This window comes from Dama dama, chromosome X (genome assembly GCF_033118175.1).
Source record: "Dama dama isolate Ldn47 chromosome X, ASM3311817v1, whole genome shotgun sequence".
Taxonomy (NCBI): Eukaryota; Metazoa; Chordata; class Mammalia; order Artiodactyla; family Cervidae; genus Dama; species Dama dama.
Window position 1 is genome coordinate 62,030,527 of NC_083714.1, and position 24,190 is coordinate 62,054,716.

A 24,190-nucleotide genomic window follows, 5' to 3' on the forward strand; every position below is an offset into this window, starting at 1 on the left:
TAAGAAACATAACAGAAGGTACCATGGACTTTTCAATATCTTCTGTTTTGAAGTTACTTTGACATTCAGTTAACTGCCAATATTTGCTGGCATTTTGGAAATTCAAGATCTCTTTTCCTTGCAAAGTTAATAACCATGAGCTCACCTCACCAGCCCCTTTAGTTCTAGAAATCCTCAAGGGGTATTTCCCATGTCCTGAATTTTGGTGATTTTCACACGATTTTTCCATATGTGGTTGGCACAGTATGCTTTACTGTCAAGCACTTAAGTCCCTCCAATTGCTCCCTCTAATTTGTCCAACCACTACCCATACCCAGAGTCCTTATGATGTTAGAATTGACTACTACTCTAAACTTTAAAACCATGTTGGAGAACTGACACTCTTTCCTCTTTAAGTTATACTTTATAAGTGGAATCTGCACACCAGAATGTTACAGTTTCTTTGCAGACAGTTCTTTTTGGGATAACTTATGAACCTGCCTTTGTTTTGATAGACATACAGTTGAAGATGTATGTTACAAGAGGCAAAAACAAGAGCCCTAATACCAGTGCTGCCATTATCAATAGAATAGCTAAACTTCACTAATGAAAAGGCATTGTTCCTGGGCTGAGGTCATTGTGCCTGGCTTTGTTTTCCCTAAGGATAAATTTTCTTAAAGAAGAACCCACTGTAAATGTAATCTGAAAATATTCTTGGGTCAAGACTCCCCATAAATTCTTTAGATGTGCTTTGTCTCAAGTAGCAGACACAGTTTAGAGCTTTCCTAGAGGTTCTTCAGTCTCTACTGAAAGTAGACAACTGTTGAGCCAGTTTCATAGTTTACAAGAACCCAACGCAGCCTGGAACTCAGGAATAGGAGAATGGATATATTCTAAGAATACATAGGGTTTGGATCAACCTTAAACAAAAGGGAGATACCAGAGGGAAGGTTTGCCTGAGGCACATGAAGGACAGAAGAAAGGTAAGTTAAGCCAAATGGGCAAAACTAGGTCCATGACCATGATGAATGAGAGACAGGAGTAGATCACTGAAGCTGCACAGGCAAGGTATATGTTAGAGTTTGTGTGCATGGATGTGGGAGGTGGGGTGGGTATAGTGAGGCAGCACAACTGCTTCTGTATCCCAGGCTTACTGGTTTGGGGATTATTTGGGGGTGTGGGGAGAGAGACAGAGAACATGAAACTGGGCTCTTCTTTTATGAGGGTCCCAGCATAGGGAGCCTAGGGTTCCTCAGGATGTCTTTATTTTCTAATTTAAAGCACAAGAATGGATAGTAGTCTCAAGAATGAAAAATCAGGATCTCTTAAGGACTCAGTTAACTAGGTTAACCAAGGCTTTCTGGAAGAGAGAGCTTCATGAGTGGGAGTGGCCTAGTTCCTTCTCAAATCCATTCTGTAGCTGTCTTAATATGTTTATTTAAGATGGATGTCTTTTGAAATGGATGCCTTTGCAACTCAAAAGCTTAATGTCAGGCACTTAAAATAAAATCAAAAGGTGTAATGCCCAGCATTTACACCACAGAAATTTAGATTTCAGAGGCTAGTCAGGATTACACAGGTGCCATTGGAGACACTGGAGGGTGGAACTGTGGGTGTTGCATTCACAGGAGAATCCATTTTACAAGGAAGTAAATACAGTATTTTTAAATACAGAGAAGTAAATACAGTATTCTGGCCTGGAGAATTCCATGGACTGTATACACCATGGGGTCACAAATAGTCAGACACAACTGAGTGACTTTCACAAATTCAGTATTTACATGAAAACGAAAAGGAACTGAAGAGCCTCTTGAGGGTTACGAAGGAGAGTGGGAGAGCTGGCTTAAAACTAAATACTAAAAAACTAAGATCATGATATCTGGCCCCATTACTTCATGGCCAATAGAGGGGGAAAAGGTGGAAGTAGTAACAGATTTCCCCTTCTTGGGTTCTAAAATCACTGCGGCTGGTAACTGCAGCCATGAAGTTAGAAGATGTTTGCTTGTTAGCAGGAAAGCTATGATAAACCTAGACAGTGTATTGAAAAACAGAGACATCACTCTGCTGACAAAGGTCCATATAGTCAAGGCTATGGTCTTCCCAGTGGTCACATATAGTTGAGAAAGCTGGACCATAAAGAAGGTGGAGCACCAAAGAATTGATACTTTTGAACTGTGGTGCTGGAGAAGACTCCTGAGAGTCCCTTGAACAGCATGGAGATCAAACCAGTCAATCTTAAGGGAAATCAACCCTGAATACTCATTGGAAATGTCAGGGGAGTGTGTAATTTCCTCGGTTCTGTCTTGCCACAACAAAAATTTGAAGTGATGGACATTAAAGCCCTCAGTGCATCACAGCTCTCAAACAGTGTTACAGCTCAGTTTTATATAGAAGAAGGTGGAGCACCAAAGAATTGATACTTTTGAACTGTGGTGCTGGAGAAGACTCCTGAGAGTCCCTTGAACAGCATGGAGATCAAACCAGTCAATCTTAAGGGAAATCAACCCTGAATACTCATTGGAAATGTCAGGGGAGTGTGTAATTTCCTCGGTTCTGTCTTGTCACAACAAAAATTTGAAGTGATGGACATTAAAGCCCTCAGTGCATCACAGCTCTCAAACAGTGTTACAGCTCAGTTTTATATAGAAAATAAAGGAAAACGCATCCTCGAGGCATGAGGGCATGCTGACCCAAAAGACGCAAAGAGAAGAGAGAGAGGGAGATCACCTGCAGGAGAGAGAGAGAGACACCCCAGCCCTTTGGCTCCTCTTTTTATGTGTTTTTTTTTTTTTCTTTCCCCTGGCCTGTGCTACATAAATTGGGCTAGCCAGGAGTGCTGTTTGTTCTACCTGAGGTCCTCACTTCAGTCCTCGAACCTTCCTTTGTTCTATTTTTGTAGGCTTTTCCCTTCCTTGTCTTTTAGCCACCACCATTCTGGATTCCTTTTTACTATTCTAACTACCCAACATACCCCCCACCCCAATAGATGGGAGGCCCAATTCTTTGGAAATAGGGGTGTTGAGGTCTTTCTGGCTACTTCCTGCTGAACTGGGATGGTGAGGGGCATTGGGCCTCCCTCTCTTGCTAGTCTCAGGCCTCAGAGTCCTTATAGTGGTGTCCATCTAAGGATGAGTGATATTTTCCATGGTCGACTGTAGTTTTATATATCCTTGTTGAACTGGCACTGCATGTTGTAGCTTGTTGACTAGGCTTAGACAAACAAAACGGGTTAGACAATTGATAATACATGGAGCAATCATAAGCAGCATCAACAGGGTATAACAAGGACTAGTAGGGACTTTAGCCAACTCCAAATTCCCATCACCAGGATGGCTCAAGTCCCTCCTTGTTCAGGGATCAGAAGATCTATCTCCTGTTGGTTTTGGAGTACAACCCTGCCAAGCTGTGTTGGCTCTTTAGAGATGTCCTGAGACATCTTATCCTCAGAAACTAGATTTTGGGGGGTGTTCATTAGAATGACTCATTTATAGTTCTGAATAGGTATCTGAGATCTCCCAGGGGCTCACAGGTGTATTGAGTGTCCTCTTCTGTTTTCTTCCATGGCTTGACTCATGAGTAGTGAATCCAGGAGTCATGTCCTGGTACCTTGATTGCTGTGGGGGTAGAAAGTATTACAGTGTAAGGGCCCTTCCATGTGGGCTGGAGTTGAGCCTTTGGGGACCCATCTTTCCAGACTTTAATTAGGACTTGAGTCCCTGAAACATATAATGGTGATTCCTTAGAATCTTTTGGGTCCTGGTTCATGCCCCACAAGTGTATATCCTGTTGGAATTGTCCAATGGCCATGGTATAAGACTGGAGGGTCTGAGCCTCTGGATCTAGGAAGAGGTCATTGACATAAACAAAAGGTCTCCCATATAGCATCTCATAAGGACTAAGACCAACCTATTCCTTAGGGGCAATACGGATGTGGAGGAGAGCTATTGGTAAAGCCTCCTTCCAACCTAGGGAGGAGATGTCTCCTGGGTTATCTTTTTTATCCCTGATTTTAAGAATTTGTTGGCTCTTTCTACTTTTCCTGAAGACTGAGGCCACCAGGCACAATGGAGATAATAAGTAATGCCTAAGCTGAAACTCCAATACTTTGGCCACCTCATGCAAAGAGTTGACTCATTGGAAAAGACCCTGATGCTTGGAGGGATTGGGGGCAGGAGGAGAAGGGGACAACAGAGGATGAGATGGCTGTATGGCATCACCGACTCGATGGGCATGAGTTTGAGTAAACTCCAGGAGTTTGTGATGGACAGGGAGGCCTGGCGTGCTGCGATTCATGGGGTTGCAAAGAATGGGACACAACTGAGCAACTGAACTGAACTGGATGCTTTAGAGACCCCTTGGGTGATGTCCCATTGTCACTTTGTAATGACCCAGGAAGACCAAACCTTGGAATGATCTCATGGAGCAGTTTTTTTTACCACCTCCTCAGCCTTCTCAGTCCAGTTGGGAAAGCCTTCATTCCATCCTGTGAATGTATCTATCATGACTAATAGGTTTTTATACCCTTGAGAAACTGGCATCTGGGTGAAGTCCATCTGCCAGTCCTCTCCTGGGTAGGTCCCACATTGTAGGACAGGCTGGGCCAGCTAGGGTCTTCAAGCTCCTTGGGGGTTGTTTAGTTGGCAAGTGGGACAAGAGAAGACCACTTGCCTTATAGTCGTTTGGAGGCCTGTTCCTCTGAAGGACCTTTCTAGTAATTTTTGGAGGGCCTTTTCTCCTAAATGAGTGGTGGCATGTAAGGAGTTAACCAACTTCCATTGGAGGTTTCCAGGCAGAAAAAGGGGTCCCTCCTTTTGGAACCACCCCATATGATCTTTAAAGCCCTCAGTTAAGAGTCTCACCTTCAGTATATGAAGGAGTTTCTGGCAAATTAGTCTATGGAACTAAGGTGGCAACCCCTGTTAGGTCATTGTTCTGTAATGCTGCTCTCTTAGCTGCCTGATTGGCTTCTTGGTTCCCTCGTGCCACTTCTGTGCTCCCTTTTTGGTGTCCTTTACGGTGGGAGACTGAAACCTCAGTGGGCAGATGGACTGCCTCCAAGAGTCTAAGGATTTGATCACCATAGTTGATTGGGGACCCTTGGGTGGTCATGTGTCCTCTTTCTTTCCAATTAGCAGCATGTGCATGTAGCACCAGAAAGGCATACTTGGAGTCAGTGTAAGTGGATATTCTTTTTCCTTTTCCCAGCTCTAAAGCTCGAGTCAGGGCTATGAGCTCAGCTAATTGGACGAAGTACCTGGTGGCAAAGGTTTAGGCTCTATGGTCTCAAAATGGGAGACTACTGCATATCTGGCTCTTCTTTTTCCATCCAACACAAAGCTGCTTCCATCGGTGTACCGGATTTCCTCAGGATTGGTCAGAGGATCTTCCAACAATCCCTCTCGGGGTTTTGTCCAGTGGTTCAAGTTTTCTAGGCAAGAGTGAAAGGGGAGAGATCCCTCAGGGGTAGATAGGAGGGTGGCTGGGTTAAGAACCTCACAAAGGGATACAGTGAGGCCTGAATTTTCCATCAGCACTACTTGATATCTTAGGAATCTTTGATCAGACATCCATAAATGGCCTCTCCCATTTAGGAGTTGTTTCACTTGGTGGCTGGTAAAAATAGTTAGTTTTCCCCCAAAAGAGAGTTTTAAAGCATCGTCTGTCAGGACTGCAATAGCTGCAAGGTTTGGAAGGCAGGGAGAGATTTCTTCCCAATAAGGGAGGAGGACAGTCAGGGACCACTAGAAATTTGTGGGAAAATATTTGTCCATTCCAGCAATAAAGTGCTCAGGTGAATCTTTTTGTAACTGTTTTTCCTGTAGCACCCAAAATAGTACAGGTTTGGGAGGAGAAAGCTCCGGAGCAGGAGGTCAGGACAGAGTAGGTAGCCCCTATGTCAACCAAGAAATTTTCAGGCTTACCTGCCACATCCAGTTGCACCCTTGGCTCCAGCCCCGTGATGGTTATCTGTGACAGGCAGGCTGGCTGGAGCAGGCCGCTTCAGTCCTGTTGAACCATTGTGAGGGAAGGCTTGGCACTTGACCTTGAGGCTCTTGGGTCCTGAGGGCAGAGTGCTGCCCATTGTCCCAGTTGATGGCATTTATGGCAAGCCACTTTAGGAGACTTGTCACGGTTTGGAAACTCTTTAGCCCAGTGCCCTGCCTGTCTACAGATTAGGCATTTGCCTGGTGCCTTGTCCTTCAAGGAATCGGGGTTTGCCATAGGGCTTCCCTGGAGGGCAGCCAGCATCTGGGCATGCCTTGTCTCTTTCCTTTTCTCCCTCTCCTGGGCCTTGGCCTCCTTCTGTTCTCCGTTATAAAAGGTATTGGTGGCTGTCTGGACCATCTCATCTGAAGAGGCAGCAGGGTCCTGCTGCTGTAGCTGTTGTAACTTTATTCTGATATTTGATGCACATTGGGAAAGGAATTTGTTCCTTAAAATCACCTTGCCCTCATAAGAGTCTAAGTCCAGATTAGTAAACTTTTGGAGGGCCTCTTTTAGCCTTTCCAGAAAGGCAATGGGGTCTCATTGGGCTCCTGAGTTATTGCTGAGACTGGGCACAGTCCCACAAGTAATAGGCTTCCTTCAATTTCCTTGGGTGGACTTCCTTAGGGGTGAATCTTTCTGAAGCTTATCCTACCCAGTGCTGTTGCAACCTGAGAGCCAGGTGTCCCCAGGTCAGGGTGCAGATCCCAAGGCAGGCTGAGGCATGACAGCCTCCTGGAGATCAAATCCCCGGACAGGTCGAGCTCCTGAGCATTGGATCCCTAGGCAGGTGAAGGCAAGTTGACCTCCTGGGACCCCTGGACTGGAGTTGGGCATCCCCAATGTCTCCAGCGTGACCAGTTTTACCTTATTGCCAGTTTGTTCACTGCAGATGGGAATTGATATCATGATATAAAGCAATCCAAGCCTGTGACCTGAGACTGGGAACCTGTCATAAGCCTTATCTTCTTACTGCTTTATGAGATTAGAAGTCACTGATTTCCTCTCCTAGTCCTCCATAAGAGCAGGCTAGGGTGTCTCCAATGTAAACATTTCATTGTCAAAGACCCAATTTAGGTAATAACAGAAGTAATGACAAAGGAGTGGGTTATCTGCCCTGTTAGGGGCATTAAGAGTATTTTAATAATAAGTGGGATGGAGCAACAAAGGGGCAGGGTCCTGGTTGTAGGAGTTAGTAATTGGCTTAAGAACAAATTGGTAACCGGCAACAGACCAGATGCTCCATAAAAGTGGAGTGGAGATTTGATTTGGGGTTATGTTTGTAACTTTAGGAGAAGGGTGGTAAGGGTTTGGGCCCAAATGGCCTGCAGGGCCAATTCCCAAAGTGGCAAACATTATCCCTGGAAGCCCAATTGCCCTTGAAGGGATGCCAACAGATGGACTTCTAGCAGGCATTGTGTGCCTGTTGCCCACCCTAGCAGGTTCACTGAGGGATGCTGATGTTGTACATGTTGTAGGAAACATGGAAGATGAAGGCCTGAATATCTAGAGACTGGATATTATACAGTATTTCCCTCCCAAGGGCTAGCTATTTTCTGGTTGTCCCTCCAGAAGATTGTAGAGGCAACACTGTGGGCCTGGACAGGGCTCAGGAAAAGAACATGAAACAGGAGGAAAGGGGGCAGGGCACAACTTTTGAAAGAATGGCATAGCCCAAGGGCATAACATAAACCAATCAAGATCAATTGGGTCCAAGATGACAAGTCAAATTCAAGTAAACCTTAATCCCTGATCTGTAAGCTAAATGACACACCCAGAGATGGCAGGAAAGCTCCAGAAAGTGAAAGTGAAGTCACTCATTCGTGTCCCATTCTCTGCGACCCCATGGACTGTAGCCTACCAGGCTCCTCCATCCATGGGATTTTCCAGGCAAGAATACTGGAGTGGGTTACCATTTCCTTCTCCAAGGCACTGTCAAAAGACAGTGGATGGTGGTTCCCCAGTGGTTGGGATGATCTTCCCACTCATTAGCGTATGAATTCACCCAGCTCGAAAAACCTAGCCAGGCTGCATTTCTGGCTGGAGCCCTTGCCCTCTGCAATGGCCTACACCCTGCAGAGTACTCTGAATCCTAACAAATCAACCTCTTACCTATCGCTGTGTCTCTCACTGAATTTTTGCAATGAGCTTCATTAGGTCCTGAAGCCAGGCATCATGGGTTTTGGTTGGGCTCAAGTTCCAGGAGAGAGGAGCTGAAGGATGGGAGGAAAAAGCAGTGGGAAAAACGTGCCAAGGAATCCCCTTCATAGCCTGCCACAAAACCTGCTAAATACCTGACCTGTGCTCACAGTTTTCATTGGCCTGATCCTTAGTACAAAGAAGATTAAGGACAGAACTCCCACCAGCTTGGGTAACAGCTACTGGGGCTCAGCAGAGAGTGGAGCTTTGGGGACATACTGAGGAGTAGCCTCTCCAGAGTCCCTCATGTGCACCCACGGCCACTCACCTGTTCGAGGAAACAAGAAACGAGAGATTGTAAAGGAATTAAGATTTCATTAGGCATATGTTCCTCCAGTCATAGGAGCAAGGACCTCCTACCTTAACTGGAGGTCTTCTCGAATCTGAGACTGAGCCATGTGAGCTTTCTGCTGAGTTCGTTTTTTGCTGTCCCGGTTTCCATCATGATGGGCTTCTTGTCACTTCCCCCGCGCTGGGTTTTCTTTGCCTTCTGCTTCTACCAAGGGAGATTTCACCAAGTTGGGCTCCTGCTGTGCTTGGCCTCCTCCTCGCAGGGGCCGCGCTGAGGTTGTTTCAGCCAGGTTAAATCCAAGTCACAGCACCACAGATGCCAGGGGAATGTGTAATTTTCTTGGTTCTGTCTCGTCACAACAAAAATTTGAAGCAATGGATATTAAAGCCCTCGGCGCATCACAGCTCTAGGACAGTGTTACAACTATGTGTTACAGCTCAGTTTTATTTAGAAAATAAAGGAAAACACATCCTCGAGGCGTGAAGGCATGCCGACCCAAAAGAACTGAAGAGATGAGAGAAAGACAGAGAGAGAGAGAGCATGCATGTACACATGCGTGTGGGAGAGAGACCCCCCGCCCCACCCTTTGGCTCCTATTTTTATATGTTTTGTCCTCCCCCTGGGCCTGCCCTGTGTAAATTGGGCTAGCCAGGAGTACTGTTTGTTCTACCTGAGGTCCTCACTCTGGTCTTTGGACCTTCCTTTGTTCTATTTTCAAGGACTTTCCCCTTCCTTGTCTTTTAGCCACTGCCATTCTGGACTCCTTTTTCCTATTCTAACTACCTAACAGAAGGACTAATCCTGAAGGTGAAACTCCAGTATTTTGGTCATCTGATGTGAACAGCTGACTCATTGAAAAAATTCCTGATGCTGGGAAAGATTGAGGACAAAAGAGAAGAGGGCATCAGAGGATGAAATGGCTGGATGGCATCACCAATGCAATGGACATGAACTTGGGCAAATTTGGGGAGATGGTGAGGAACAGGAAGGCCTGGCGTGCTGCAGTTTATGGGGTCGCAAAGAGTCAGATATGACTGGGCGACAGAAAAACAACAAATCAATATTATTTAACAGTCAGACAGACATAGGTCAGCATCCTGCTTAAATCTTTTATTTTCTCTTTGATTTTAAACATGACGGTCTAAGAATGAACATAAAAAGCATGAAATAGGACTTTTCTATTCCAATATATGTTAACAGCAATAGTGTCTGTTCTGTAAGTGAATTTAGAACAAATTGTCCAAAATGTACTTCATAGTCTCACAGTATCCACTCCCCTGCCAGTAAATGTTTTGGGGATCAATATCCCAGCATCTGGAAATTACCAGAGAAGTTGGCATTGATATGACCATAAAATTTTAGGTAGGAATCTAAATAAAATAGAAAATGCAAGTAAATGTAAACTGAAGAGAACAGAGATATATATATATATATTTTTACTGCATGTCTAGTGACTAGGATAAAGTAGACACTCATATATATCTGTTGATAAATGAAAGGCAGCAGTCACTTTAACAACAAGAAGCAACAGTTCAGAGTGGCAAAGAAATTAACACACACCCAGAGATCCCAGCAGAGCTCAGACACCTTTCTTCAAACCTGGCATTCATCCAAGAGAGCGTATACTTTGGAACAAAGAAAACATAATCCACAATTCAGCTAAGGTAATTGAAAGGGCACAGTGAAAGACTTTCCTATGGAAATTGACATTTGTTGTCTCTAGATACAGTTTAGAATCATCTCTAGATTTTTTCCTATCACTGAAATATTGTGCAGTTACAATAAATATCTAATAACAAGTAAAAGCTGATATGAAAATATATGAAAATTTGTAGTATGATTTTTTGTTGTTCAGTTGCTCAGTCATGTCCAACTGATTGTGACCCCATGGACTGTAACACACCAGGCTTCCCCATCTTTCACTATCTCCCAGAGTCTGCTCAAACTCATGTCCATTGAGTCGAATGATGCCATTCAACCATCTCATCCTCTGCTGTGCTGTGAATAAGGTTTCCTTTCCATCTTGGTAAGCATCAGTGATTTTCAAAGAATAGGGACTTTCTCCAAGAGGAACCTCAAAGATGACTGCAAAATTTCTCTTCTTTAGCAAAGAGAGAAGGCGCTTAAGAGGGTAGCTATAGTGGTGAGAGATGAGCCCCCAAATTGATCCTCCTGGGGGCGCAAGTCCAATTCAAGAAAGTGAAGGGGAATGGACTTTATCAGGATGGTGATAGAATTTGGTTCCCACTATGACTGTAACAAATTACTGCAAACTTGATGGTTTAAAAAAAAAAAAACAATAACAATAAAATATTATCTTACAGTCCTGAAGGTTGCAAATAGGAAAACGGTCTCTTATGTCTCCTGCATTGGCAGGTGGGTTCTTTTCCATTAGCACCACTGGGAAGCCCATGGACATTATTGGGAGATCTTTATTCAGCCTACCACAATGAGGGTGCCATTTAGTTGGGTTTTTAAATGGGCAGCAATGCCAGCAGTTTTGTGCTCAACCAGAGTTGTTTATAACCATGGTTGCTCTTTGCCCAACGGAGCACAAATGAAGCGGATGGAGACTACAGGGAGGATGTAGAAGTGCAGGAATCAGAGGATTCAAGAAACAGCAGGTTTCTCTCTTAAGTGTTTGGTGGGGCCTTCTCCAAAGAATGGCTGGGGGAAGTAGACTGGTGTGTATGGCAAACGTGTGAGATCCCAATTAGTTCCAATCCTTGGCATATTCCTACCCTGCCAAAGATGATGAGCCCTTGGAATCCCCTGTAAAAGAAGACATGACAGGAGCCAGGAAGAACCAGGACTGCCCCTACGTGGTGCCTGACCCCTGGCTGTGGGGTGAGAAACAGGATTGTCTGAGCAAGTGCAGGTCCTGTCAGGGAAAGGTCCTCTTTCCTGGGCAACTGTGGGGACAGTGAAATGGTAAAGTGTGCCACCACAGCAACTGAGGCAACAGCAGTGTGGCAGAAAGAATGAGACACTGGCGCAGACAAGTGGTTTGTCTCCTCAGCCAGGGGTCTATCAGGGGCTGCCCTCCCTTAGAAGAGGGGCAGGAGCTTGGCCTCCAATGGCGCCCCCTCCCACTTTCCTCCAGCCCGCGGCCCCTGAAGGTGAAAGCAGCTCCCCTGCCACCGGCACTCAAGAAGGATGGCCGGCGTGATGGGGGAAGGGAGGGGGCAGACACCGAACAGTGTGGGGGTTCACACAGACACTGCAGGACGGTCTGAATCCATCCGCTGCTCCCTGCAGTGCGACCCATCCCGACTGGCCCGAGCCGCGCGGCCCGTGACCCCCTTATGCTGCAGGACCAGCAGCGTGGCGGGGGTCACCCCACGGGGGGCGGTGGAGGGCTGGCGAGGCCCCGCCCCTCAGGCTGGCGTTCTTCCTGGCCCCGCCCCCTGTGGGTCGGAACTATGCTGGGCCTGGCGGGAGGTGGGTGCGGGGCATCAAGCCCATTATTGCCGTATCCCTCCGCCCCCCACTTCCCGACACCCTTGCAGCGAGTGGTCGGTGCTGCAGCCTGCACATCCTCTGCTGGGTTTGGCGCCGCGGTGCAGTGGGCCACACGCCTCTTTGCTGTTCTACCCGCACGCCGAGCGGTGGGAAGCGAAAGAGAAACTGCGACCGGAGTGGGAGGACGACCACTGGGACCTTGCGCCTCCGAAGGCAAGTGAGGGTGTCGCGGGGCGATGACCAGCTCACAGCCTATCCCTGGCAGCCTGAGGACGGGAAGGCGAGCGGGTCGAAGTGGGAATCCTTAGAGAAGTGCGCAGCGCCAGAGGATCCCTGGCGCTGAGACAGCAGCGACCGGTGCGGGCGGGGTCGGGGGGTTGGGGTTCCCTCGGATGCTGGGGAGGCGTACGGCACGGACTAGTCTCCGACGGGCTTTCCTGGTGCCTGCGCCCCGCCCTCTACGGTGCCTGTGCGGGGAGAGGGCTGTGCGGGAGGCTGCTATGGACGAAGTGGCAGAGGGAGCCAGGATGGGAGCAGCCCGGGCCATGATTCTGCCAAGGTCCCTGTAGGGCCCCGCGTGCCGGGTGCTGTCCCTTCCCATAGGCACCTCTTTGATGCCAAAGTCTCCTGTCTGTGCAGTAGGTCTGGCAATTTCAGGCCATGGGGTGCATCTATAGAGGAGAGGCTTGAGGAAAACGAGGAATGGGAAAACGACCTGTTTTTCTGAAGGTGTGTGGGGAATGGGGGGTTGAGGGTGGGCAGCAGCCATTGACTGGACATCTGAATCGGGGTGGGGTGAGTGCGACCAGTGCAGGTCAGGCATCCAGGAATACTTTCTAAAATTCTCCTTTCTACCTGGTTTCTAAATACCTCCCTTGCCGTCCTCTCTCTCCTCTATCCAGAATTGGAGGTGGAAAAGCTGAACTGGGAGATAAAGGTGCGAGAGAAGTCATAAATACAAGTACCACTACACAAACTAGAATATGTGGGTGCTCTTCCCCCAATTTGTTGTGCAGCACAAAGGAGGTGAACAACAAGTGGTGAATCTTCAGAATTGAAGAAGAGAGTAAGAGGAGTGTGATATGATGTTGAGGGGTTATCCAGAAACCTGGTCCAGATGGCCTAAGTTAAAAGGAAATAGTCTACCTAATGGGACTCTTACATGTTAAAAGGCAGGTAACTTGGGAACTCCTGTGTTTGTGGTGTTTGTCTGTCCCCCAAGTACTCAGTTGCTGCTTTTATTTCTTGACTGTCTTACCTTTTCATCTGTTTTTCCATAGGCCTGCTTTAAGTCTGGTCACTTCTGCAAGGAAGGAAAGGAGGAGGAGTCTGGTTCAAATCTCTGGAGGTTTGTGCAAAGAGGGGCAACACAGGAGACAGCTACAGAGTAATATGGCAGATATCTTTGATCCAAGTGGTTGCAGGGCCTTCTCTACCTCACCTACTCCATGTCAAGTTTGCACACTGCCACAGAAACCCTCGCGTTTCCTGCAGGGTATACTAGGAATATTGGAGTAGGTGTGGACTGGGCTGTGAATGGGAGAGAAATACTTGAGAGTAGAGACCAGGAGACAGAAAATATTAGGCATATTAGACCTTTAAAAGAGAAAGATGTTTGTATCAGGGTCAGGGTTCTCACTTGTCTTTCTAGCAGTTAGGCTCCAGTCTCTATTATATGTTTACTTGTTCTCAGGATAGCCTACAGGCTGCTGTAGAGTTTGACACCACTGGAGTCAAAGAAAGGAGCAAGAAATTGTGCTACATCAGTGCAGGTTGGTATGGGAGTGGGTACAGCTTTTGGGTGGGGTAGAAGAGACCAACATAAGTCCAGCAGTGACTAGGGTCTGGCCTTGGGGCTCCTCAGCCTCTCTCATTGCCAAGATACTTTTCCACCAACTTCATACCTATTTTATAACAGGCAAAGTAATATGGCAGCTCTGGGGATAAAAATTGTAGACAAAATGAAGGTGATAGACTTTAATAGCCTAACTTTCCCACCAAGCATTTAAGGTCTAGTCTCTCCGTGTGAGTTTTTGCATGGAGTGAGACAGTTGGAAACGACTCAAATATCCATGTCATTCTCACTTCCCAGATTGACTTCCAGTGGCAGCTGTGGTGGTGTTGGAATTGCTGCTGAGCACTACCTTCAACAGGTGTGTACCTACCCAGGAACCATCCATCCTCTCCCAGCTTGGTTTTGTTTTCTCTTCACTCTGACTGTAATATTGACTGAGGCTGGGATTGGAAAGGAGGCTTATTGACTGCTGGACTGGTGATTGGCTCTAACTTTTCTTTCCAACTGTATCACCTGAGTCATCAAAAAATTAGAGTGTGAAGATACAAAACTGTGAGAAATCTGTGGTAGAAGCTGAGACTGGGATAGTTGTAGTTATTCAGGTCTCCTCTGTAACTGTACTATGACTGGGGCTGAGATTGAGACTGGTGTCCAGGCCAAGCCTGAAAAGAAGCCTGGCAAAGAGGTTGCCAGTGGGGCTGAAAGAGAGAATGAAGTCCTAATGGTGGTCAGACCAAAGGTTAGGACCCAGGCCCAGGTAATGCTTGGAGCAAGGCCCAAAATTGAGACCGTGGCAGTAACTAAGACACATCCGAAGAGTGAGGCCAAGGCAATCACTGTAGAAAGGTCCATGGATGAAACCTCTTCATGGGCCAAGACTGAGTTTGATGCTGAGGTCCTACTGAAGACAGAGGGAGTGTCCCAAAACAATGCTATAGCCTGGTCACTGATCAGTACTGAGTCTGGGTCAGTTGCGAAACCTAAGATCTCATCTATAGTTAGGGAACTGGCCAGTACGGATGCCGAGTCCTTTCCTGGCACTAAGGTCAAGTCCCAATTACGAATCCAGCATTTGCTTGTGTCAGAGGAGGAGACCAATATGGGGTCTTGGTGCCATCCCAGGCCTACATCCAAAAAGGAGAACTTTCACAATTGTGATTTCAGATGGGTGGATAGATCCTTTATGAGCTCCTGGTTCTGGAGTAGAGAAGAGGTCAGTACAAGGCTTCATCCTAGAGACAGGGTAAAAGCCAGTACTAGGTCTAGGCACATGGCCAAAGAAGAGGCTATGTCTAGGCCCCAAACCAGTTGGGAACTCTATGTTGCCTCCAGTTCTGGTTCTGAAGATGAATCTATCAAGAATTCCTGGTTCTGGGTCAGAGAAAAGACCAGTATCCGGTCTAGGCCTAGGGAAGAGACCAATAGTAGGTCCTGGTTTAGGTCTAAGAAAGAAGTATCTGAATCCAGTTCTGGGTCTGAATGTGACGACAGTGTCAAATCCTGGTTTTGGGCTGGAGAGGAGGGTAGGCACAAACCCCGAGCCAGGAAGGGGGCCAATGTCAGTGCCAGGCACAGGGCCAAGCAAGAAACTTCCATTGATTTCATGTCTGGGTCTATGGATGTAGTCAAAAAAGAGCCCTGGTTCTGGCCCGGAGAGAAGGCTAATAACTTGGCCAAGCCCAAGTCCAAGAAAAAGGTCAGCGCCAGAGCAGTGGTAAAGGAAGAAGCCAAAATCAAGGCCAGAGCTAGGGCCAAGCAAGAAGCCAGGCCAGAGGAAGAGTTCCTCACTGGGGCCTGGTTCTCGGCTGCGGAAGACTCCAGCATAGTTGGTGGGGCCACTGTCAAATCCGGTTCTCAAGTGGAGGATGATTCCATTGTTGGCAGTTGGTTCTGGACTGAAGAAGAAACCAGTGGTACATTCAGACCACAGACTGAGCAGGAGCCTATTGGCAGTTCTGTGCTTGGAACTGGGGAAAAGACCAGTGTGGAAACTGAGGCTGATGCCACTTCCAAATCAGTGCCAACAGATGAGAAAGAAAAGGTCATTGCCAGTTTTTGCTGGGCTAATGAAGAAACCAACCTAGAGGCTGAAGAAGAGACCATTTTTGGGTCTTGGTTTTGGGTCGGTGATGAGGCCAGTATGGAAGCTGGGGTTGGGGCCAACTGTGGGTCCAGGTCAAAGTCTGAGGAAGAAGAGGTCATTGGCCCCTGGTTTTGGGCTGGAGAAGAAATCAGTACAGTGGCTGAGTTCAGAGAAGAGGCCAGGCCAGGAGCTGAAGAGGAGACAATATTTGGGCCTTGGTTTTGGGCTGGAAACCAGGCCCACACGGATTCTGGGGCAGAAGTCAACTGTGATACTATGCCAGGGACTGAGGAGGAGGAGCCCATTATTGGGTCATGGTTCTGGCCTGGAGTAGAAGCTTGTGGGAGGGCTGAAGTGAGTAAGTCTAGCCTGGAGGACAAGGAAAAGAGTATTACATCCTCTTGGTTTGGGACCACTGAAGAGATCTGTATGAAGTATGCTGCTGGTGCCCAGTGTACATTTATCACAGCTGCTGAAGAGATTAACAGTGAGTCTGGTTTCTGGTCAGGAGAAGGTCCCTGTATGTTCCCTGCCAACGAAGGCAGCTGGGAGTCTAGGCTAGAGGACGAACAGGACATTGTTGATTCTTGGTTCTGGTCCATAAAATATACAGGGCCAGAGACCATTGTAGGTCCCTGGTTATGGGCTGTGGAAGAAAGCAGTACAGATGATAGGGCTGAAGAAGAAGCCAAGCCACCTACCAAAGAGGAGACCATGATCACATCCTGGTTCTGGAAAGGGGATAAAGCCATTATAGAGGCTGCAAACAGAGAAGAATCCAGGCTGGATATTGAAGAGGAAGACATTATTGATTCTTGGTTCTGGGCTAGGGAGGAAGACAAGCTTAAAACAGAAGCAGAGGCTAGAGAAGAGGACAGGCTGGCAGCTGAAGAAGAACTTTTTGTTGGGTCTTGGTTCTGGGCCAGGGAAGAGGCCATTAGGAACGAGGCTAATATTTGCAGCAAATACAGTCCAAAAGCTGGAGAGGAGGAAGTCATTGTTGAGTCCTGGTTCTGGGCTGAAGAAAAGACCAGTCTCAAGGCAGGGGCTAGTTTTGATTCCAAGCATGGAGCTGAAAAGGAGGAAATCATTGTTGGGTCCTGGTTCTGGGCTGAAGAAGAGAGTATAGACATTAGACCTCAGGCAGTAGAAGAGACCACATCAAGGTCTGGAGAGGAAACCATTTTTGAATCCTGGTTCTGGGATGCAAAAGAAGTCAATGTAGAAGCCAAAACACGCTGTGCGTCTAAGCCAGAGGATGATAAAGAGATGATTGTTGAGTCCTGGTTCTTATCTGGAGACAAGGACATTAATGAGACTGAAACTGGGGCCACCTCTGAGTCTAGGCCAGAAAATGAGGAAGGGGCAGTTGTTGGGTCCTGGTTTGTGGCTAAAAACGAGGACAATAACAGGCCTGGTGATGGAACCAACTCTGAGTTCAGGACAATATCTGAGGAGGATGAGGCCATCGTGGGGTCCTGGTTTTGGGCAGGAGATGAGACCCATTTTGAATCAGATCCTAGCCCTGTGTACAGGGCCATTTCCAAGTCCAGATGTTCAGTTGAGCAGGAGCCTGATGCTTCACACAGGCCCCAGAGCTGGGAGGAAGTTACTGTTCAGTTCAAGCCTGGCCCATGGGGTAGGGTTGGCTTCCCATCCCCAAGCCCCTTTAGATTTTCAAAAGAAGCAGCTATTCCTATTCTCTGAAATGTTTGGAGGAAAGCCAAAGTACATGGAACTGAGCCTAGAAGGGGAAGACCAGGAATCTTTGCTTCAGCCTGATCAACCTGACCCCAAGTTCTCATTTCAATATGATCCATTCTACTGGTCAGTCATGCAAATTTGGGAGCATCTTAGGACCAGGGAGAGTGCAGAGCCTGAGAGTTGCTCCTGCAGCTGCATACAGTGTGAGTTTAAAATTGGTCCTGAAGAGTTTGAAGAAGAACTCCTATTAATGGACAAAATTCGAGAGCCTTGTATTCATGAAATATCTAAAATTGCAATGGGTATGAGAACTACTTCTCAATATGCTTATGATTTCATTCGTGATTCAGGTGTTGTCTCACTTATTGAAACCTTGCTCAATTATCCCTCCTCCCAAGTTAGGACAAGGTTTTTAGAGAATATGATTCACATGGCTCCACCTTACCCAAATCTAAACATAATTCAGACATATGTATATCAGGTATGTGAGGAAACTCTTGCTTATAGCTTGGATTCCCCTGAGCAGTTATCTGGAATAAAGATGGTTAGACACCTCACTAGAGCCACTGGCTATCACACACTGGTTGCCAGGTATATATCTGGGCTTCTTTTGTTATTAGCCACAGGCAATACTGAAACGAGGTTTCATGTTTTGAAAATGCTGTTGAATTTGTCTGAAAATCCTGTCATGACAAAAGAACTACTCAGTGCTGAAGCAGTGTCAGAATTGATGGGCCTTTTTAGCAGGAAAGAGACAAATAATATTCAAGTTGTTCTAGCAATGCTTGAGAATATTGGTAACAATATAAAAAAAGAGGTGTTCACTGATGATGATTTCAGTCTTGAGCCACTTACTTCTGCATTCCATGAAATTGAGAAATTTGCTAAGGAACTGCAAGGCAAAATAGACCATAAAAATGACCCCGAGGCAGACCAAAAAAATGAGTATGATTAGTTACTTGGCTCTGATTATCCTTATGTTCCTGAGTTATGATCCTTGAATAATGTTTTCAAAGTTGGTTCTATGTTGTAATGTACATCCTTAATGCTGATACTAACTTTGTCCAACTTTGTATGAGCTGGATCTATCTTCTGATGCCAAACGAATACTAAAACTGAAAGCACATTTGTTGATATTTGTTTTTGTCCAGATTGTGAATTTAGTATTTAAACTTACAGTGAATTGAGCCATCATAAGTAAGCTACCCTTTTGATTGTTGTTCTGGTGTTACTGATGTCGATTTGAGTCATGTCCTGTTTTCAATAAAGTTCTGTGTTTAAGTAGGCAGAAATCACCCTTCTCCTTGAAATTAAAATATAGCTGCCAAGATAACACATGACAACATAGAGATAATTAATGTATGAATAATAATGTTCCTTGAAAAAGCTTATTCTTATATCTGTAAATGCAGATGTTACCATGGATTGCTACTCAGGGTATGATTTAGAGAAAAAGCACCCAATTGATTTGGGCTCTGAAATGTAGGGAAGATGTTGGATGTTGTGAAGAAAAGCTCACAGTTGGAATAGTGCTCCTATGGGAGTGAAGTATCCAGTCTGCCTGGAGTGGCTATGAGGAGTATTAAGCGTTATAAAATGAGGTTAAGTTTTGAAGAGCTGAGAAGTTGCATTTTGCAGTTCAAAGTATGGGTGTTTCTTTGATACTGCCTAAAGCAGGGGTCTGGGGTGCAGACCAGTACTGGTCCGTGGCCTGTTGGGAACCAGGCCATATAGCAGGAGGTGAGCAGAAGGCTTCCTCTGTGCTCACCCCATCCCTTGCATTACTGTCTGAACCATGCCCCCCTACACTGCTCACATTACCAACTGAACCATCCTTATTCCCCCCTACCCCCAGTCTGTGAAGAAATTGTCTTACATGAAACTGGTCCCTGGTGCCAGAAAGGTTGGAGACCACTGGCCCACAGGTTAAAAGAAAAAGACCAGAAAGCACACAAATTTAACTGTCAGGAAGACCGTTTCTTCATGGTGGTGCCATGGAGAGTGTTCAGGTAATAGCATACAGCTACTAAGAGTGATGATATACAGGTTTTTTAATTGGCTAAGAAAAGCTCTAATGCCTTCTATATTTGATGAAATAGAAAAGACTGGTAAAATATATGGAAGGATGATACTCCCCAAATATATGAAATGGACTGAATTTGTGAAATGTATATTATTTTATTATGGGAAATCTTATAACCATTTAAAACATGTCAAAAGAGTAAAGAAGTGTGAGAGACTACAATTTAGGACTGGGTTGCCAAAGAAAAATGCATAATTATCTAAAGGGAGTAAATTGTAAACTTTCTAAAGTTTCTGATTTATGGTACACATTTTTTTGGATTCACAAAGGTAATAATGTATCTTCAGACAGGATTAAAAGTCAGGGATGATGTTGATTTGGGGTAGGAGGGAGTCCAGGCTAAAGGAAAATACACAAATTTTTATTCACCTTGGTTTGTCTCAGGATGGAAAGTTTTGTTTTGTTTTGTTTTCTATAAGACTCTAGGCTGTAAGATTTTTGTAAGTAGGGCAAAGTGGCAGATTTCATCCATTCACAAACCAAAAGTGATAACAGAGATCGTCCTGGTGGTGGAAATTGGAGACTGAATGTTTTGCCTATCAGTATTTTAAAGACAGATCTTGCGTGTGTTTTAATACATCACCCGAGTTTCATCAGTTCAGTCGCTCAGCCGTGTCCGACTCTGCGAGCCCATGGACTGCAGCACGCCAGGCTTCCCTGTCCATCACCAACTCCCAGAGCCTACTCAAACGAGTTTTATACAGAATATTAAAAGTCAGTTGGTCTCTGAACTCCTCATGGAGTGTTCCTCGCCAGCCCTGTGTTCCTACAGAGCAAAGCACAGTCCTAGGACGGAAGCGTTGGCTCCAAAACAGCCTTCCTTTCAGCTCTCTATCTTCACCACCACCAGGAGCTTCAGGTTGTTCTAGCAAGCAGCTCAGTCCTAGAGGCAGAAGACTGTACCTTGCTTGCTACTGCAGGGCTGCGGCAGACATGCCGAATGTGCGGTCACGTGAGGCTGAGGGTGAGTCACATGACGGCGCTCTCGCTTGAACCGGCGTAGAGGTGTGTAAGCCCTGAAAAGGGTCGGGAAAGACTTGCACCTGACGCTTGACAGACGGCTGTAAGAGGAGTGGTAGGATGTAACGGTGGGTGGTGGATGTCTCTTCATGGTGCACTGGCCTGAAAACGAATTCCTCAGGTGCCCAGGATTACGGTATTTGTTGGCAGAGGGCACAATCCCTCAGCCAATCGCGAGCGTCTTAGCCGGGGCCTGATTTTTGTCCAGGAGCTCAAGAGGCCGGAAGTCATCCTGAGGGAGGCGTATGCGGAGAGAAGCAGCGGCCGCTGTTGGAGGAGGTGGGTTCGAGGCCGGGAAATAGCATCCATGGGAGGTGGTGGTAGAGACTAGATCCTCGTGGAGGAAGCGCCTGGGACCTTCGTGGTCCCTCCTGCTCCATCCTGCTTTCTGAACGCCCTTCACCCCACCCAGCGTTGGGCGACTGTTCCTCTGTTTGGGTAGGGGAGGTGGATACGAGGAAGCAGTTGGCTTCAGGGGTGCCTAGAAAGAGGACACGGTGAAGTGACAATATGTGAATACCCAATTTGTGTACACCCATAGCGCTGGCTCTGGAGAGGCAGGGATGGGATCAGATGGGATCTTTGAGGTACCATACCCCTCCGTTCCTCCCATCCAGTTGGCACTATCTCTTCTATCTGTCAGACAGTGGGGATGACTGGACTCAGTATTGCAGGCAAGTTAGTGGTGGGGAGTGGGTATGGGGTTGATCAGAGAGTAACGGAACTGACTTTTGCTCTAAGGTTCCAGGTGCCTGGAGATGCAAGAGAGGCATGAACCTCAACCTGGGCAGCTCTAGTGTAGTGGAGAGAGGACACACTCATGAGGAGGGAACCTAGATACTTTGGGCCCTTCACATAGTGGTTCTCATTGGGATATTGATATCCCAATTGATATCCAGCAAGCTTTTCAACCCTCAAGAGGATCCCTGGATCTCAACCCAGGCAGCAGCATCCTGGGGATCTGCCCTGGATATGAGATTCTGAAATGGCTTAGTCCCATTGCACCCTCAACAGTTCCCATCCAGAGACACAAGGGTCATTGTTTTACCTGCTCCCTCCCTTTTCCAGTCTTGGGCCTAGAGGAGGGTCTTTATGGGAACCATCTACAGGAACTGCTTTATGAATTTTCTCACAGGTTCCCTTCCACCGACTCTTTGCTCTTTTCCTTGTTTTTGTTTTCTGGCCAATGCCTCTTGGTGGTTTGCATCTATCCTTAGTGGTACTCCCTTACTTGTGCTAATCCATTTCGATCAGAGCTCAGCTTTATGAGGTATTTCCAGGATACCAAAGTCTTTTTAGGAGAGTATAGTTAAAAAAAGATTTGACTAATCCCATTAACCTCTTTATCTGCACATTTTACAGATTTGAAGCCAATTAGTACATAGCAATCTTTTTCATTTTTTGCAGCTGCATAATCCTCCATTGTGTCACTGCTATGTGTTAATCACTCAGTCATGTCCGACTCTTTGTTATCCCATGAAGTGTAGCCTGCCAGGTTCCTCTATCCGTGGAATTCTCCAGGCCAAAATACTGGAGTGGGTTGCCATTTTCTTCTCCAGTCACTGCTATAATTTGTTCAATTACTCTCCTGTATATGGGTATTTCTTTCCAATATTTTGCTGTTGCAACAGTGCTGGAAGAATAACCTTGTGCAATTATAATTTTTGTATGATTAGAGGTAGATTCCTAGAAGTGAGGATGGTTGGTCAAATGATAAATGCATATGTAGTTTTATTAGATATTCTGAGATATCCCTCCAAAGGGATATTACAAATTTTCATTACCATCAGCAGTTTATGGGTTGTCTGTTTCCCTCCAGTCTTGCCAATAAATTTATTATCCTTTTGATGTTTGTTATCTAGTGATGTCATCTCTCTCATTCTTGATGTCAGTAATTGTGTCTTCTCTTTTGTTTTCCTTTATCATTCTGCCTAGAGGCTGATCAATTTTATTGACCTCAACAAACTAGTGTTTAATTTTATTGATTTTAAAAATTTTGTGTTTTCTATTTTTATTGGATTTTGCTCTTATTTTTTTTCTTTTGTTTACTTTGTGTTTGTTACTGTTCTGTTTCTAGCTACTTGAAATAGAAGCTGAGGTCAATTAATTTGAGCCCATCATTTTTCTAATACAGGCATTTTAGTATTGTAAATTTTCCTCTAATACTGCTTAAGCTGCATCCCACAAATTTTGATATGTTGTGTTTTCATTTTTCAATGGAAATTACATACTAATTTCTTTTTAATTTCCTTCTCTTATCCAAGAATTATTTGAAGTAGGCTATGTAGTTCCTAAATATTTGAGACTTTCCCAGATATGTTTTGGTTATATATTTCTACAGTACTGACCTGGTCAGAGAACTTACTCTGTATGGTCTGTATCTTTTTAATTTATTGAGTGTTCCTTTATGGCCCAGAATATGGTCTATTTTAGTAAATATACCGATTGCACTTGAAAAAATTGTGTATCTTTCTGTTGTCCTGTGAACTTTTCAAAAATGTCAGTTAGGTCTAGTTAGTTCATAATCTTAGTTTAAGTCTTCTGTTATATATCTTTACTTATTTTGTCTGTACTTGTGCTGAAATCTGACTGTAGTTATGGTTATGCCTCTCTCCTTGACATTCTATCACAGTATTTTTGTTGTTACTGTTTTTTAATATACTATTAGATTCAACTTGCCAGTTTTTTTTTTTCATTTTTTTCATTAATGATACTGACCTATGATTTTATATTTTAATGCTGTAGTTTTCTTATTATAGTTTCAAGGTTATATTAGCTGCATTAAATGAGTTAGAATAGCTTTTGTTCTTTTTCTGGTCTCAGGAAGAGTTTGTATATCACAAAGAATATCTGTACCTTGAATATACCTTAGAACTTGTCTTTAAAACCTTTTTAACTAATGCCTTTTAGGGTAGAACATACATTATTTAGCATTTTACAGATCACACAAAATAGGCTTTCACAGACATCTTCCCCACAGCTTATTCACACAGTTCCTTGCACCTGGAGAGGACAACTTTCTCATTCACTTGTCCTTTCTCACTCATCATCTCCAGCCCCTTGTAATCTCTGTCAGAGGCCTATCCATTCTTCAAAGATTTTCTAGAAGGCCATCTATCCCCTTCATAGTGACACTGCTGATCCCTTTCACCAGTTCCATGAATTCTAACCTTCAGGTGTCCAGTGTTTATCCATTTGGTCATACCTACTCGAGAGTCAAGCAAGGACTTCTTCCTTTGGGATGGGGCTGTGGGCTGGGTAATCTGTCTTAGAAACGTATAGTGAACTTAGTAGATACATATGTCTATAAGTCTATCAGCAAAATTTTTAAGCCTTTTACTAATGAAATTGGGGAACATGGTATTGCCTTGTTATTTTGGTATTATTAATGAGGTTAAACCTACTTTCAGATGTTTCAGAGGTTAAACCTAGCCAGTTGGGTTTTCTTTTTGTAAGCAGAGTATTTGTAAGCTTTTATCATTTGCCTTTTCAAGGTTCTTGGTTTAGAGGTTCTTAGAAGTTCAAGAACTTCTTATTGATTTCTACATACACACAAGCCTGTGAATAGTCCAGAGAATTTTGAAAGAA

At 45.3% G+C, this 24,190-nt stretch overlaps 1 protein-coding gene across 1 annotated transcript in view; it reads left to right on the forward strand.

Moving 5' to 3' along the window:
• GPRASP1 (G protein-coupled receptor associated sorting protein 1) overlaps positions 1 to 24,190 on the forward strand; it is a 93,287-nt gene that overhangs the window by 49,122 nt on the left and 19,975 nt on the right. The window contains 4 exon segments of the mRNA XM_061137041.1: positions 13,198 to 13,265; positions 13,611 to 13,689; positions 14,010 to 17,487; positions 17,489 to 20,881. Coding sequence (XP_060993024.1) covers positions 14,335 to 17,487; positions 17,489 to 18,454 — 4,119 coding nt within the window. The 5' untranslated portion in view covers positions 13,198 to 13,265; positions 13,611 to 13,689; positions 14,010 to 14,334 and the 3' untranslated portion in view covers positions 18,455 to 20,881.